Below are 15,527 nucleotides of genomic sequence, written 5' to 3' on the forward strand. Positions count from 1 at the left end.
AAAGTCCCTTGTTTAAAATTCGGGCTAAAATTTGTCAGCCATAGAAATATTGGTATTTCTAAACATGTTTTACTCCTATAGACTGATATCAGAAAGTTGACTAAGTTGGGCAGGGGAAATTGATTTTGTTATAAAATTCTTCCTGGAATACATGTCGCATGCGTAATTTTTAAGGAACTTTGAGACCGTAATGCAAAGACCAGATCTTAGTTTTCGAAAAAAAAATGTTGCACACTTTAATCTACCATGATAATCAGTGAGGATGAGATTTCATTTTAAAGACCGCCCTAGAGTACAAACATTTTTAAAACTATTGTAAAAATTCTTTCAACCCAATTTAAAAGTTTACTCTGACAGCCAGGGAGAAGTTAAAGGAGTACAATTTCTGAGCTCTAATTTGACCCAACTTGAATACTATAATAATTTAATACTATGAACTCACAGTCTGGCCAGTTGGAGCCTCTCGTGGGTGGGCAGGCTCTCCACGGTCTGCATCTCGGCCACCAGATCGGCGTGCTCCATCTTGAGCTGCTTGGTGTAGCTGGCATCCTCCTGGCTCTTGCGCTGAATCAGAATGCCCTTGATCATGTTGACTGGTGGATTTGAACCCTACACCCGCTGAGTGATATGTTTGCAAGTGTGCTTTAGAATAATTCTGTACAATTTTACAGCATTTGACAACAATTTGCGAGGCTTTTGTTATTTGTGCTGCAGTTTGTGATGATTGTTGTTGTGTTGGCTGTCTGGTCCGCATGCATTTGTATGCAAATTGTAATTTGCATCTTTGAATTTGATTTGATTGCGAGTGTTGTCTCTGGCGGTTCTTATTGTTGCCCTCGTTGTTGCTGGTTGCTGGTTGTTCGTTGCTCGTGGATGTTGCAGCTGCTTGGTTTGATGTTGCAGCTGTTACTGCTGCTCCTTTGGACCTCTTGCCCCAGATCCTTTCACTCCTGGTCAACACCCGAGGCTGCTCTCATGGCAACTACCACGTTTATCCTTCGTCCTGTGCGGTTTTGCCGGTCCTGTCCTTTGTGTTTACTTATGATTTGCTTTCCCCAGCTGTTGATATTTGCCGAAGCTCGCTCCTCAGCAACTTTTCGTTGCAAACTCTGCAAGGGGAAAAATCAGAGAAAAAACCAAATAAAAATACATATAATATTCCATAAAATTGTAAAGCTTCATAGTTTCGCCCTGCTGCTCAAAATCTAGCTGCCTGATAAATTTCAGCATGATAAATGAATCCTGAAGGAGTGGGGCCATGGCAATTGAGTTAATGGATACAAAGTTCAAGAAGCGCCAACTATTATTTCCCTGCACATTTTTGTAGAATTTAAACATGCTTTCTTTACTCTACTTATAAAAGATTGTTTAAAATATTTTTAAATGCATTCAATTGCTTAAATCAATTAAGGGTATTATATATAAAATAGTTATATGAATATATACTAAACAAATTTAATTTTTTTAAAATTAAAGTCAACATTTAAATTTGTATCTTTTGGATGTTGCTCTATTAAATAGTTTTCCAGCATTTAAATTGTTTCATTTTCCCTGAGGATATTTCAAAATACCAATGACTATTTCATTTTTGATTAAAAACGAATTGGATGTTTAATCAAAACTTTGTTGTTTCCCTAGAGTATTTCAACTTTGATGTGCGCAAGGAAATTTTCCCTCGTAATGGTTTCTTTTTTGGGTGCGTTGAAGTGTAAGGATAATGCTGATGACGCATGTGTCCTTGGATCCGTTGCCTTAACCCTCTGAGGCCCCTGCTCTCCACTCTCCCATCGACCTGTCATCGATAGCCCGGCCAATGCCTTGAATAAGTATTAGCCACTACTTCGTGGAAATTGCATGCCAAGGAGCCATCATCGAGCTAAGTTTACTTTACTCGCTTCAAGCCACAAGCCCAATCTCATGTGCAGCCAGCTTGATCCTGCGAATGTGTCTTATCCTGGGACGGTCAACATAGGGAATTACTAAGTGGTCTTGCAACAAAAATTCTGAAAAAACACCAAGCCTTTAAAAGACCTTGCTGAGTTGGCTCTGTAAAAAGCACGAAGGCATTAGGTCGCTAATTTACTATGCTCTCAGAGCAAAAACATTTAGGTGAAGGTTGGGATAACGGCTGCAGGATTACGTTGAAGGATGTATAAAATAACATTTATTGCAATCCTGTATAGAATTGTTTTTTGAATTAAATACACACAGAAAATAAAATGGTTAAAATTGAGAAATACTAGAAAAAAAGAGGATACCAACTATTGAAAATAGTGACTACCATCAAAAGGTACGTTGTGTTTTTTGTATGATGTTAGGAGAGAACTATTATATTGGTCAAATTGACAATTCGATGGGTTGTTACCATTTAACTATTCAATCAATTTCACCTAAAAGTTGTTTATATTTATTAAACAAACATTGCTTAAATAAGCATAAGTTACCAGTTAAATCCAATAATTGAAACCGCTGTTGGTTTGCTCAAGGCTTTTACAAGAAAGCATACATCGGCATTCATTATAAATCAAGGCCTCCAAATAATTCCATTTATCAATTATGAACCTGTTTTCCTGCACAACATTAAGCCATTAAACAAGCCCAATAAAATTAATTCGGCGTCCTTCCGTATGAACATTCTCAAGCTCAATTTCACAGCACAATAAACTGAGGCATTTGTTAAACTAACAATCAATCATCCTCGTTTATCGTGTAACATTCTCCCTGGGAAAACTGGAATACACTTCATCTGGCTCTTTTATTTGAGTATCTCCAGCAATCTGTATCAATTCCTATTTGCTGCGAAAATAAAGTTCATTATCATAAATTGAAAATGGTAATTATTGTTTGCCTTGAAATATTGAAAGCGCGAAAGGAGTATATGGATGGGCATCATTTTCCTCTGCCACATTGCAGCAGTAATAGTCATTAAATGAACAATTTAAATCGAATATCGATTATGGCTGGTAACACACTTTTCGGCATCCTGTTACGGCGCATGAATATCCTTGAAGTGGATAGATGGGAAATTGCAGCCATTAAGGAAATGTTCATTTATGAGTTTTGCCAGATGCAATACAAAAGGAATTTCCATGCGACGTGACTATGTCAATGTGTGAGTGTGTCCCAAAAATGTGTCGATAACAGGAGATGCAAAAACAACAACTGCACGCACTGCTGGAATAACAATGGGGATCCCCCTTTCGGCCTTGCCGCACACCATGGCGTATGCGTGTTATCTCTGCGGTCAGTCAAGCCCAAACGCTCTCTGTCCCCCTCTATCTTTCCCCCTTCTCCCTCTCGCACTTTATCTGTGCGTGCTCGAAACTTCGTGTTAATAATTTCGCACGCCTCGTTTTAAGCTCAATATTTATGAAACTATATAATGGCAAAATCACAAATAATTTACGACTTAAAGGCAAACGTTGAGAGATAAAGTTAAGGAAAGTTCGGCACAAAAACCATAGAATTTGGAACTGCTAAGTAGATTTAAGTCCAAAAACCAATTACCAAAGGCTTAAGTTTAGAGGCATTTTGAACTGAACGTGTTAAAAACACTTAAATTTAAGTCTACGCAAAGAAAAATTGAAATGAAATTAAAATAAATATAATTTTTATTTATATTTTTACACCATTAAGTGTGTATTTAATTAATTTAATTGGGAATAAAAAACAATGATATAAAATAATCCTGTTAACAATTTGTTTTAAATAAACACATAGTTCCAAAGTAAAAAAATTAAATCAAATTTTAGTTTACATAGTAATGTATGTGTATTTAATTATTTAAATTAATATAATATATGAAAAATTAAAATTTTATTCGGTTTATAAATTGACAAAATAAAAGCATTGATAGACAATTTAGTTTAAACTTCGAATAATATTAACATAACGATTATATCAACCTATAAAAACTTGATATAAGCAAACACATAGTTTCAAAGTAGAAAAAGATGATTTAAATTTTACTTTATATCTTAAGAAAATATGTATTTAATTTATTAATCTAGAAAATCATAATACATGATAAAAAATTTAGTTTACATTTCGAATACCTACAATAAAATCAAATGTTTTAACTGCCATGGGTAGAATACATATTACTATTTTAGTTCTCCCAGCACAAGCGCAAATAATAGACGTCTTAAAGGCGGACATTAACCGATAAGATAAAGAAAGCTCGGCACAAAAACGAAACTCAAATACACTTAAGGCAATTTAATTTGTCTTTTTTCCGTAGCCAAGAGCCCCAAACATCAAGGCAAGTGACGAAAGCCAGGATGACCTCAAGGGGCGGATGAAAGGACGGCGAGTGGGGCGGTTAGCAAATGAATGGCACTCGACAGGCGCAATGTGCAACATGAGACAACAACAACAAAAGGCAGGGTAGAAAAAAACACCTAGCAGGCATTATCCTTCGGATAGGTCAGGGGATCTAGCTGGCGACGAAATCTGCCGACGGCCAGCGGCCAAGGAATCCCAGTCCCTTCCTTCTAATGAGTGCCTGCAACACCAGCAACACCAGCAGCATCGGTGCCACGCTGCACATGCCTTTGCTAGATTGCTACAGTGGTAACTCGCTAAGTAAAGAAAACTTTGATCAGGTCCGCACAAATCACTAGGGGCTTAAAATCACTTTTAAATGTTGCATTAGATGTCTAAAAGTATGCAAAAAAATATTTCAAGTCATATATACCATGAATTTATTCAGAAAGACGAATATTCTTTATTCATTGCATACTTTTAGGCACCTAAAAATATAATTTAAAAACTCCAACATTTATACTTTTTATTCCAAACAAATCACTAGAGATTCTAAATTAAAATTTTAATTTGATGTCTAAAAGTATGAAGCAATATACTTTAAACTCAGATGTACGAAGAAATCATTTAGAAAGTCAACTATTCTTTATTCATTGCATACTTTTAGACACCTTAAAAATTACATTTAAAATTGATTTGAAAAATCCTAATGCTTTGTGTGGCACCCCTATATTTTCAATATTTATGGATTCATGAGGCAGTTAATATTATAACACAACTAAAAACCAAAAAAGTTCATTCTATTTTTACATTTTTTTAGTTGTTAACAAATAAAAATACAACTTGTAGGCATTACTGTAATTAGGTACATTTTTTTTTAAATCGTATAATAACAATAAAAATGGATTCGTTTTCATGTATTTAATTTTTCATTTTTTAATACTATTCATTGCTTTCTTATCTTATTGTAAATTTTAAATATTTTTAGTTATCAGTAAGCTTAACTTTTCTTCCAACTAGAGTCGGCTACGAACTATGTAATAATTTCATGGTCTTTTACGAGAATTAATTAAGCCCGTGTGGCTCGTATTTATGTTACCTTCTTCTCACTTTCACATAATTATTTTCATCTTTTTTCCTCATCAATACAAATTTTTCAATTAAAAAAATATTTCGCCCCACGCGTTGCTCATTACAGTGGTCGGCATATGTATTTTGACAAAATAAAAGTTAAGTATACTCATAACTTGAATTTACTTCTTGTAAACTATAGGCATCAATGGAAAGGTAATTTCAATGCCGTTTGAATGATACAATACATTTCTTTACCCATTCAGTACTTATTGAAAAGGACAAATTTGTGTAAATCAACTTTTAAATTTTTTTTTCTTACTTTTTTCCTCGTCTTGAAAACTTAAATTTTTTGATGCAAAAAGTTTCTTCAAACAAAAACAATAGTAACTGCAAAAAGAATTTTTCAAAAATCATTTTTCTTATATTTTTTATGAATTTTTGAAAATGCTTAAAAACAGGCATTTGAGCCATATTTTTCTCTTTTTCATACAAATTTTTTCCGACATTGTCACCTTCAAAAAATCATAAAAAATATAAGGAAAATGATTTTTGAAAAATTCTTTTTGCAGTTACTATTGTTTTTGTTTGAAGAAACTTTTTGCATCAAAAAATTTAAGTTTTCAAGACGAGGAAAAAAGTAAGAAAAAAAAATTTAAAAGTTGATTTACACAAATTTGTCCTTTTCAATAAGTACTGAATGGGTAAAGAAATGTATTGTATCATTCAAACGGCATTGAAATTACCTTTCCATTGATGCCTATAGTTTACAAGAAGTAAATTCAAGTTATGAGTATACTTAACTTTTATTTTGTCAAAATACATATGCCGACCAGTGTATTTTCTCGTATAGTTTATGGTCATCGAAGCGTTGGAGTTCCGCTTAATTAGCAGCCACTGTAAGCGGGCGATAAGGGTGTGCGGTCTAAGGGGGGCTGGGGGGGAAGTGGGTGCAGAGTGGGTGGTTTCTGGAGTGGGTGGTTCGGGTCGTACTGTACTTGTGGCGGCTCTCGAGTGCCGGCTGCTCTCGCATGTGTGCTCGAGGGCAGCGAATTATGTGCTTGCACTGAGTGCAAGTGCATTAGCACCCGCCAAGAGGGGGTCGTTGGGCTGGCCAAAAGGGGGTGGTGGTTCCGGGGGGCTGGGAGTGCGGATCAGGGGGATGGGGGGCAGGATGTTTGCCTTAACTGGTGCCCAAGTGCTTCCTTGCGAGGCCATCGCAATGTCTGCCAACGACGACTGAGCCCTGACTGAGTTCGACTCGGCCTGGCCCGATGTTTCGGCCAAAAAGTGTGCCACAATAAACACACAGACTCACAAGCCAAACACGGCAAGGTAATGAAAATCATAGTTACTGCGTCTGTTTCGTGCCCTTCGCAGGGGAATTACAATTTTGGGTAAGAAATGTGCGTTCATGTTGTGACTTAAAATATATTACCAGCACTTATGGAACTTTTCTATAATAGCGGCTCACAAACCTCTCAAATCTCTACCGCAATTACCTTAACTTTCGTAAACGATTTTGATTCCACCGAAGAATATTATTTTTTAAGAAGCTTATTTGAAAACAGCATGTAAAATAATACGAATTCCAAAATATTTCAATACAATAATAAAGATAAAAAATTATATGTAAAATTAAATATTCAAAGATGGAAGAAAACAATACAATACATGCCCATTAGGTCCTAGCATTTAATATGAAATATCTTAACATAGAAAAAGACAAAGGCTCTATAAAGTTTATAAGTTTTATGTACCATTAGGACCTTTACTTCCCATTTAACTTGAAAATACAAAAGCTACATACGTGACACTTAAGACGGTGGTCATAAATATACGTAATCTTAAGAAAGCGGCCCTAAATCACCTAACAACCTCACAATAATCCAATAAGCAGAAATGTTCTCTTGGATAAATCAACAGAGCATGTCTAAATTTAGTTTGGGTCACCTCAAATACATTTGAATAATGCGGTCTACCAAAAACAGAAATGGTAAAACCTGCCTTAAGTTGGGTTAATAATAAGATAAGATGAACCAAAATTATGTTTAGAGGAGATAAATAGAATAAACAACAAAAACAAATGTTTAATTTGTGTGAAGAGCACCAAATAAAGAACAATTTATAAAGAAAGTCCTTAAATTATGCTAAGCCAATTTGTTGGCAGCTACAAACACAAAAAAATCCAAACCAATAAAACTTATGACCACAATATCTTAATATTTAAAATAATACGTTAATGAAAAGGGTATTCGCCGAGTTCGTGATATGTTTCCTTAAAATGTAGCCCCTTTTGCTGTTGGCAGTGGCAGTGGCATGTTGCTTCTGTTGCCATTGTGTTTGGCCCCAAAAATGAAAATCAAATAAAGCGATTGCACGTGAGCCAAGTCTCGAGTCAGGTCGAGTTGGGTTGAGATGGGATCGGAATCGTATAACCATACGTGCAAGGGGCATGGAGTTCGGGGCTGAGCCTCCGCCGAGACTGGGAAAATGCGAATTGGGTTGCCAACTTTGTTGTTTCCGCTTTGTTGACTCTGCCGGGCCGGTCGGACGCCCATTTTGGCCAGGAGTGGCAGAGGACGTGGCTCATGCAAATTAAATTTCAGTGCTGATTTGTCTGCAGCAGTGCCTGCTGCGTCTGCCAAACGGGGTCACAGGTGTATTTTGTGCCAGTTAAAGTTCGTTTCGTACCGTTTGTGTTCGAGGGACTGGTTACTTTTTAGGGCTCCTACTCTCTGGCACAGGTCCTCAAGGACCAGTGACTGGGCCAAATGGACAGGGCCATATCACTCTGGGGTCTAACCGACCCAGAGCTGAGCCAGCTTACCATAAGCGACAGAGAAATAATGCTTACGAGCAAAAAACCCACAAAATAATGAGGGGCTTCACATGAGATCTCAACGAGTTGAAATGAATTGCTTCAAGGGAATAGGATTCCTTGGCAACGAAATGTTTGCCAAAGTTGCTGTGTTGCCACTGGCAGAATTTGGCCACAAAACATTGTCACTGGAAGAACACTCAGAGGTTTTGTGGAGTTATGCAAAATTCTGTGGAATTTCCACTTAGTTTTAACCCCATTCGGACAATGTGCCCTTAGGCACATTACTATTTATACAAGGAATAGTGAAATGTATTCTACAAAAGCTACTGGTGTCTAACAAGCATAGGGCTAAACTCAAATGCTTTTATATCATTACAACTTTTTGGTTTATTAATTTAAACTTTGTTCATACATGTTAATTTAAACATTGTTTGTGTTTCCTATTTATCCCTGTTGCGCAGCTAACAACACGAAATACGTTTATTAAATTAATTAAGACGCTTTAGGATTCCATATTTAAAATCTTTTATGTTGTTTTAATTAGAACGATTATGTTTTTGTAAAATTAAGTGGTAGCATATACGCAATACATTTGAGTTACTATGGAAAAAATAAACATAAAGAAATATTACTACGAACAAAGTAAAGTAGATCCTCTTTACAATATTTTTCCATGCGGAATTTACGAAGTTCATAATTCCTAATCGTATTCAAAGCTGTACCCCACATTGCCTAAATGTGTGTGTGGAAAATGATTTTCCGAATGTAACTTCCTATACGCACAGCATAATTTCCAGCAGAATATGCATAAGCTGTGAGTAAATATTAACATCTGAAAACTGCCGGACCAACTTCCCTCATCGGTTGAACTTTTCCATTGCATCACTCCGACTTCCAATTTCCCAGTAACACATACTCGTTCGGAGGAAAACTGTCCACAACTGATTATCATGGAGACTGTATATCCCATTTGGTCCGGCTGTGATGTGTTCATTTCGTCCTCACTGTCCAGCCCCCAATTTCTGGTTCACATCCTCCGCGTAATAAACTGAGAGAAAACGACTCGATTAAATATAAATTTTAGCACAGGAATTCTTAAGTGTTTGTCTCTAAACATTCTAAATGACTTGATTAAAAATAAACTATAATAGCTAAATTTAATAGTAAATTTATATAGATCTATAGATCTACATTTCCTTGAAAGTCTCAACTCATTCTTTTATATATTCAAATACTAAACATTCAAATTGTATATTGTAGGCAGGTTTTCTAAGCTGCTTTTATAAGGTTTATTTCCTATGGACAGCAGGCAAAGTGACGTACGATCAGTACGACAGAGACCTATCATAAGGTTTCTCTTAAACATACCAAAATTTTGAGAAATCAAGTGCTTCAGGATCAAAAGTCTATTGTATATAATTATAATCATTTTCGTTGAAAAATTTGAAACTTTTGTTTGTTGCAGGACCGATCACTTCGACATTTTACTTCAATATATATATATAAAGTTCTCAAAATTCGTATAAAAAATCTTTTAAAAATTCCCATATACAAAAATTTCCATTTGACTAAATTTTATAGCGGCAAATCAAATGTTTATTGTGATCTCGTAAATTTTTCCCAGTGCAATACTTTGTAAAGCAGTCAACTGGCCAACTGGCGTGCACAATTTAACAGAAGCCTTGGTCATCTCTCAAAATTTAGCACGTCGTAGTGTTAAGACCCTCGCTGCCCTCCGCCCACACCACGCCCCCCGTCAGCCCGCCCCTCTCCACTCGCCACTCAATCAAGTTTACTGATGACACATGTATATATAGCAGGGAGCCCCAACGAAACCCGCCCACTGTCAGCATGACGCGGCATGTCCCTGGGATCAGAATCCCACTTCCTCTTTTTGGACCCTGGATCCCCTACGTCTCCTCTCATCCCATTCATTTCATTTTTATTTAAGCTCCGCCCGCCATTATTTCTGTACTTTTTCTTCACCAGCTTAACGACGTGTTTTTTTTATTAATACCCGGTACTTGTGGGAGTTGAATGATATGTGGCATTGTTCAAAACTAATAAACAAACAATTCATTCTGTGCTAAATCTATAAACGCAGTTCATGAAAGCTTGCGGGTTCATCTCATTATTGTCACGCCAGATTTTAGTTTGAAAAATTGATTGAGTACACAATAATAGAGGTATATTATTATATGTTCTTATATATTATAACTTATTATTATATATTGACGTAGTTTGTTCAATAAGTTGAAAAGACGTAGTATAATCTATATTTTTACCAATACTTCGAATCAATAGAACTTAAAAGTATATACTTATTAAGTAAGTATATATTATTCTAACATAAAAATATCTGGTTTGAAAACCGTAATTGCAGCCCAAAAAGATGTTAAATTGCTTAAATAATATAATTTTCCAGCAATAGACCCTACAGACTATTTTCAAGTCGAGGAACTTGACTTTTTTACTGATTAACATTCAAGCTTGCTCTTTGAAACCCATTTTGCCCACCTGCCGCACGCCCTTTTCTACCCCCTCTGACCTTTTTTTGTTTATCGTAGCTGTCATTGCGGTCTCGATGACCTTAAAGCGCCACCTACAGTTCAATTGTTTGCGTATCGGTTTAATTATTACCTTTCGCCCCCCATCATTTAGCGCGCAGATGCTGTCTCCCTTCCTCCTGCAGCCGGAGGGCCTCCCCTTTACCGCTTGTCGCCTGGCCCGTTCATTTATTTATATTTACGCCCGCGGCTTATTTTCATTTCGCTGACCCACTGCCGGTGTCCCGCCCACTTTTCCAGCCCCCACTTTTCCTTACTCTGCCGCCCCTCTGCCCATTTGGCACGTGTCTTTGTTGTTAAATTGCTCTTTGCGCGGCCGTGTTGTTCTTGCCGCTGTTTTAAGTGTTGTTGGTGTCGTTGTACACACAACAAAACTAGGTGTTATTTGTAACTACAAATTAAAAGTTTGTATACATATTTTAATTTGTACTGAAAAGTTTTTAAACCAAACTGGGCTTTGAACGCGGTTCTACTACATAATCAATATGTATAATCTATAACATTATTCTTTCATTTGGAAACACTTTAGTTTTTAAGGGTTTCCCTTGATAGTTAATTTTAAGACTAACCAACTAAAAGATGTTTCATTATTTTTGATTGAAAAAATTAAAAAGATAGGAGGACATCAGAATTCCATCATATCATTAATCATAAAACCAATTTAATGGTAGCTCTTATTCTAAAGAATTTGAGGTTTAAGGTGGCTACCGGTTGAAGTTCATTTTCTATTTTTATTGCAATATTGCAGATAGGAGGGCATAAGAATTCTATCATATCATAAAAATTAAATCATGAAACCAATTTAATGGTACCTCCTTACCGGTTGAAGTTCATTTTTTACTTATAATGAAAATGCTAATCGAAAAAATTCATCATTAGGACACTAGAAATCTATTATATCATCAAAATTAAATCATAAAACCAATTTAATGGTACCTCTTGTTCTAAAGAATTCGCGGTTTAGGGTTATTACTGGTTTAAGAAAATTTTTCTCCCTTCTAATGTTTTATGTCAAGGTATTTAAATACTTTTAAGCCACTAATTACTGGTTTAAGATAATTTTTCTTCCTTCTAATGTTTTATAAGTCAAGGTATTTAAATTCTTAATCCTATCAATATAACCGAACATGTTCAGTTCAAATTTCCTGTGTAGAAATATTTGGTAGTGTTGTTGGTGTTCTTTGTTGATATTGTTGTTGGTCTCGTTGTTCTTGTGCGTGGTTGCATTTATTTATGCGAGCGCAAAGAGGAAAATTGTGTCGACGCTTTTCGCTTTATTTTCCGTTTGCCTCTTTTTTCTACTTTGCAGGTGAAATATTTTTAATTAAAAAATCTTTTATTTAAGCGAGTGTCAAGCGCTCTCCTCGTCACCATCACCTCGCCCCCACGTCACGACTTCCCCTTTTTCACTTAATGATTTTAGCATATGCGCAAACAAAATTCTTGTTAGCCAACTCTTTTGGCTTTTTACAGTCCTGGTGTTGGCTATTAGCATTATAAGTCGGTTATTTAATGTTCGTGGCCAAATTAAAAAGATGAAAATGTGGAAAGTGGGAATGAAGTCAAAGGAATTTAAAACGACTGATGATGGGTGTATCTGTTCTGAATAAAATATGAGAACAGTGATGACTTTTTCGTATACTAACAAATACATATTTGATTATTTTTTTGCTTTTCTTTTAAAGGGCAGATTTAAAACCAACTTAAATTAAATTTTTTTAACAATCTCATCTTCTTAATTGATTTTTATTTTTTTTGACTATACGTTACCATAATTTTTACTAGATCCCATGAGTCCTTATTTGTCTTACCTAAAACAAAAAGAAAAATAAAACGTATTAAAACTATTATAAATACTTAGTTTGTAAATATTTTATAGTTAAGATTATATTTTTGAATATTTTTAAATATTCTTAAGAGCAGATAACTATTTAAGCAATATTAATTACTGCTATGGATGTTCCTTTTTACCATAATAGTCCTCAAACCTCTAGTAAGCCATCATTCATTGTTTGAACTTGTATCGCAACTGAGGGTTTATAGTAAGTAAACAAAAAACCACCACTCCTCACAGCCCTTTTAGGTTTCCCATATGCCTGCATATTTATACCCGTTACTCGTAGAGTAAAAGGGTATACTAGATTCGTCGGAAAGTATGTAACAGGCAGAAGGAAGCGTCTCCGACCCCATAAAGTATATATATTCTTGATCAGGATCACTAGCCGAGTCGATCTAGCCATGTCCGTCTGTCCGTCTGTCCGTCTGTCCGTCTGTCCGTCTGACCGTCTGTCCGTCTGTCCGTCTGTCTGTCCGTCCGGATGAACGCTGAGATCTCGGAAACTATGAGAGCTAGGCTATTGAGATTTGGCGTACAGATTCCTGAGCTTCTTACGCAGCGCAAGTTTGTTTCAGTAGACTGCCACGCCCACTCTAACGCCCACAAACCGCCCAAAACTGTAACTCCTACAGTTTTGATGCTAGATAGAAAATTTTAACTGAAATGTATTGTTCTCATCAAAACCTATCGATTGACCTAAAAAAAAGTTTGCCACGCCCACTTAAACGCCCACAAACCGCGAAAACCTGTGACGCCCATAATTTGCATGCTAGATAAAAAATTTTAACTGAAATGTATTGGTGTCGTCAATACCTATCGATTGATCCAAAAATAATTCTGCCACGCCCACTCTAACGCCCATAACGCTTAAATCTGTCTACCGCCGGTAGGTGGCGCATTTTAATTTCGCTTTGCTGCTTGCATATCTCCATTTCCCTTTGAGTAACGGGTATCTGATAGTCGAGGTACTCGACTATAGCGTTCTTCCTTGTTTTTTATATTTTTCTGTTTAATGTTGAAGCCTTAATGCAGTTTGCTTGTTGTTCCTGAAAACCACAAGCAGAAAGTTACGAAATCCCTTTGAGTGCAGTGTACATATCCCTTGAGGCAAGTACACAGTGAAAATAATAAATAAATAAATATATAAATAATACATATTTATATTATATACCGAAAAGATATAACAAACTATGTTTATAATATCAAAAGTCAACAAGTTGAAAAGAGAAGACCATTTTTTTATAATATTTTAACTGATAGTTAAGATAATATTTTTAAATTCTCAAAATTATTTTTTACATTTTAAACCTTTTGTTTATTTATACAATATCAATTGTAGTGGGGGTTATTAAAAACTTAAAAGTGGCAAACGAAACTATAATTGGCCATGAATAGGATCAATTTTTAGAATTAAAAGGAAGTTAATATAAAAAGGAAGTTAGGGAATGTTTTCCAACTGTTTTGCAACCAAAAGGAACTCAATACCTATCAATTATTATGGAATATGGAATATTTTCCAACTGTGTGGCAACCAAAAAGTTGTTATCCTCCTTCGACTTTATTGCGGCTGCCACTTTCGATGCCTTGGCATGCCACCTCCTGTATATCTATGCGTCCCAGATTTTAAACAAGGTTAGCATAGACGTGCACACAGTCACAACACATGACCAAAAGTTTTCCCATTTTCCATTTTCCATTTCCCCCATTTGCTGTTACCGTTCCACTCACTCTCACCCAATTTTTCTTTTTTCGGTCATTTGCAATGTGTACGCCATTTTGTAGAGCCCCGCTAGTAACCCCCCCTTCCGATACAAACCCCCTCCCAGAGTCCTGATATACTATTCCCTTTAAAAAGGGGGCTCCAAAATGCGAAGGGTGAGTTGGCGGCTTTTGCGAAACGGTGTCAAACGGATATGCATGTTGATTTAATTTGCACCTTCGTTTAAACGCTCCCAATCCCCCGTTCCTCACAAAAAAAATCCATTGTCACCCCCTTGCGTTCGAAAAGTAAATTATTTTTGCACCCTGCTCGTAAATTAGACCTACATAGGATCGCTTTGGCACTGTTCTAGTTCTATATACCTATATTCCCATGGAGGTATATGTGTGTTTGCAGTGCAGGTCTACGTCCTGTGTGCGAAAATCAACGCCGGCTAATTGCGCGATTTTTATCACCCCAATATAAACGAGGTCGCAACACCTTGGGGGGAATAAATTATGGCAAAAAATTGCACACAAAGCCACCTGGGATTATAATACCATTGAATTTCTCTTACGCAAACTATGGTCATAAAAAATATAGCAGGTAAAGTGCACCTTTCGCTGAACAATGGGAATATTTAAAAAATCAAAGTGTAAATGATTATATGTTTGAAAACTGAAAACAGATATACTTAAATATTTCTTAAAAGAGTTGTTTATTCTGAAAGTTACGTCCTTACAAACTAATTACATTTCTTAAAAATTGATGAAAGTACTGCCCACATATAGTAGTTACATTGAATTCTTTATGATCTCATAAGCTCAAATGAACTATTAAAAGGACCCCTTAATAATCTTTTCCTTTGTTCCTTACATCACGTTATTAGCTATCCTTCTTGTGATTAATTAAACGGCGGAAGCCACAAAACGTTGCCGTCATTGGAGAAAGCGGCCAACGCTGCGTATGAGTAATGAGCCCATGAATGAAATTCCTTTTTTATACTTTATGCGCCAGTGTGTGTGGGAAAGTTTATTACACGGACGGAGTGGAGGCCTTCCATAATTGTGATGGGTATGGGTATACGAATGATTTCGGTAGATGGTGGCACGTGTGTCGGAGGTCCGCTATTTACTTATTTAGTGGCTTAATAATTGAGCACGTGATCTTATAAATGTTATGACCAGTTCGGCTCCTATTTCCAGCCTGGTCCCTCTTCGTTTGGGGCACGTAATTGGCTTTCGAGAGTACACACACCATGGCAAA

At 36.1% G+C, this 15,527-nt stretch overlaps 1 protein-coding gene across 4 annotated transcripts in view; it reads right to left on the reverse strand.

The window, feature by feature from the left end:
- The window catches only part of MYPT-75D (Myosin phosphatase targeting subunit 75D), a 52,396-nt gene that overhangs the window by 7,577 nt on the left and 29,292 nt on the right, over positions 1-15,527 (reverse strand). For all 4 annotated transcript variants that reach the window (XM_036815076.3, XM_036815072.3, XM_036815073.3 and 1 more), the window contains one exon: positions 443-1,109. In XM_036815076.3, the coding sequence (XP_036670971.3) occupies positions 443-588 (146 nt within the window). In that variant the 5' untranslated portion in view covers positions 589-1,109. The remainder of the gene's footprint in view (positions 1-442; positions 1,110-15,527) is intronic.

The sequence above is a fragment of the Drosophila suzukii genome, chromosome 3 (genome assembly GCF_043229965.1).
Source record: "Drosophila suzukii chromosome 3, CBGP_Dsuzu_IsoJpt1.0, whole genome shotgun sequence".
NCBI lineage: Eukaryota > Metazoa > Arthropoda > Insecta > Diptera > Drosophilidae > Drosophila > Drosophila suzukii.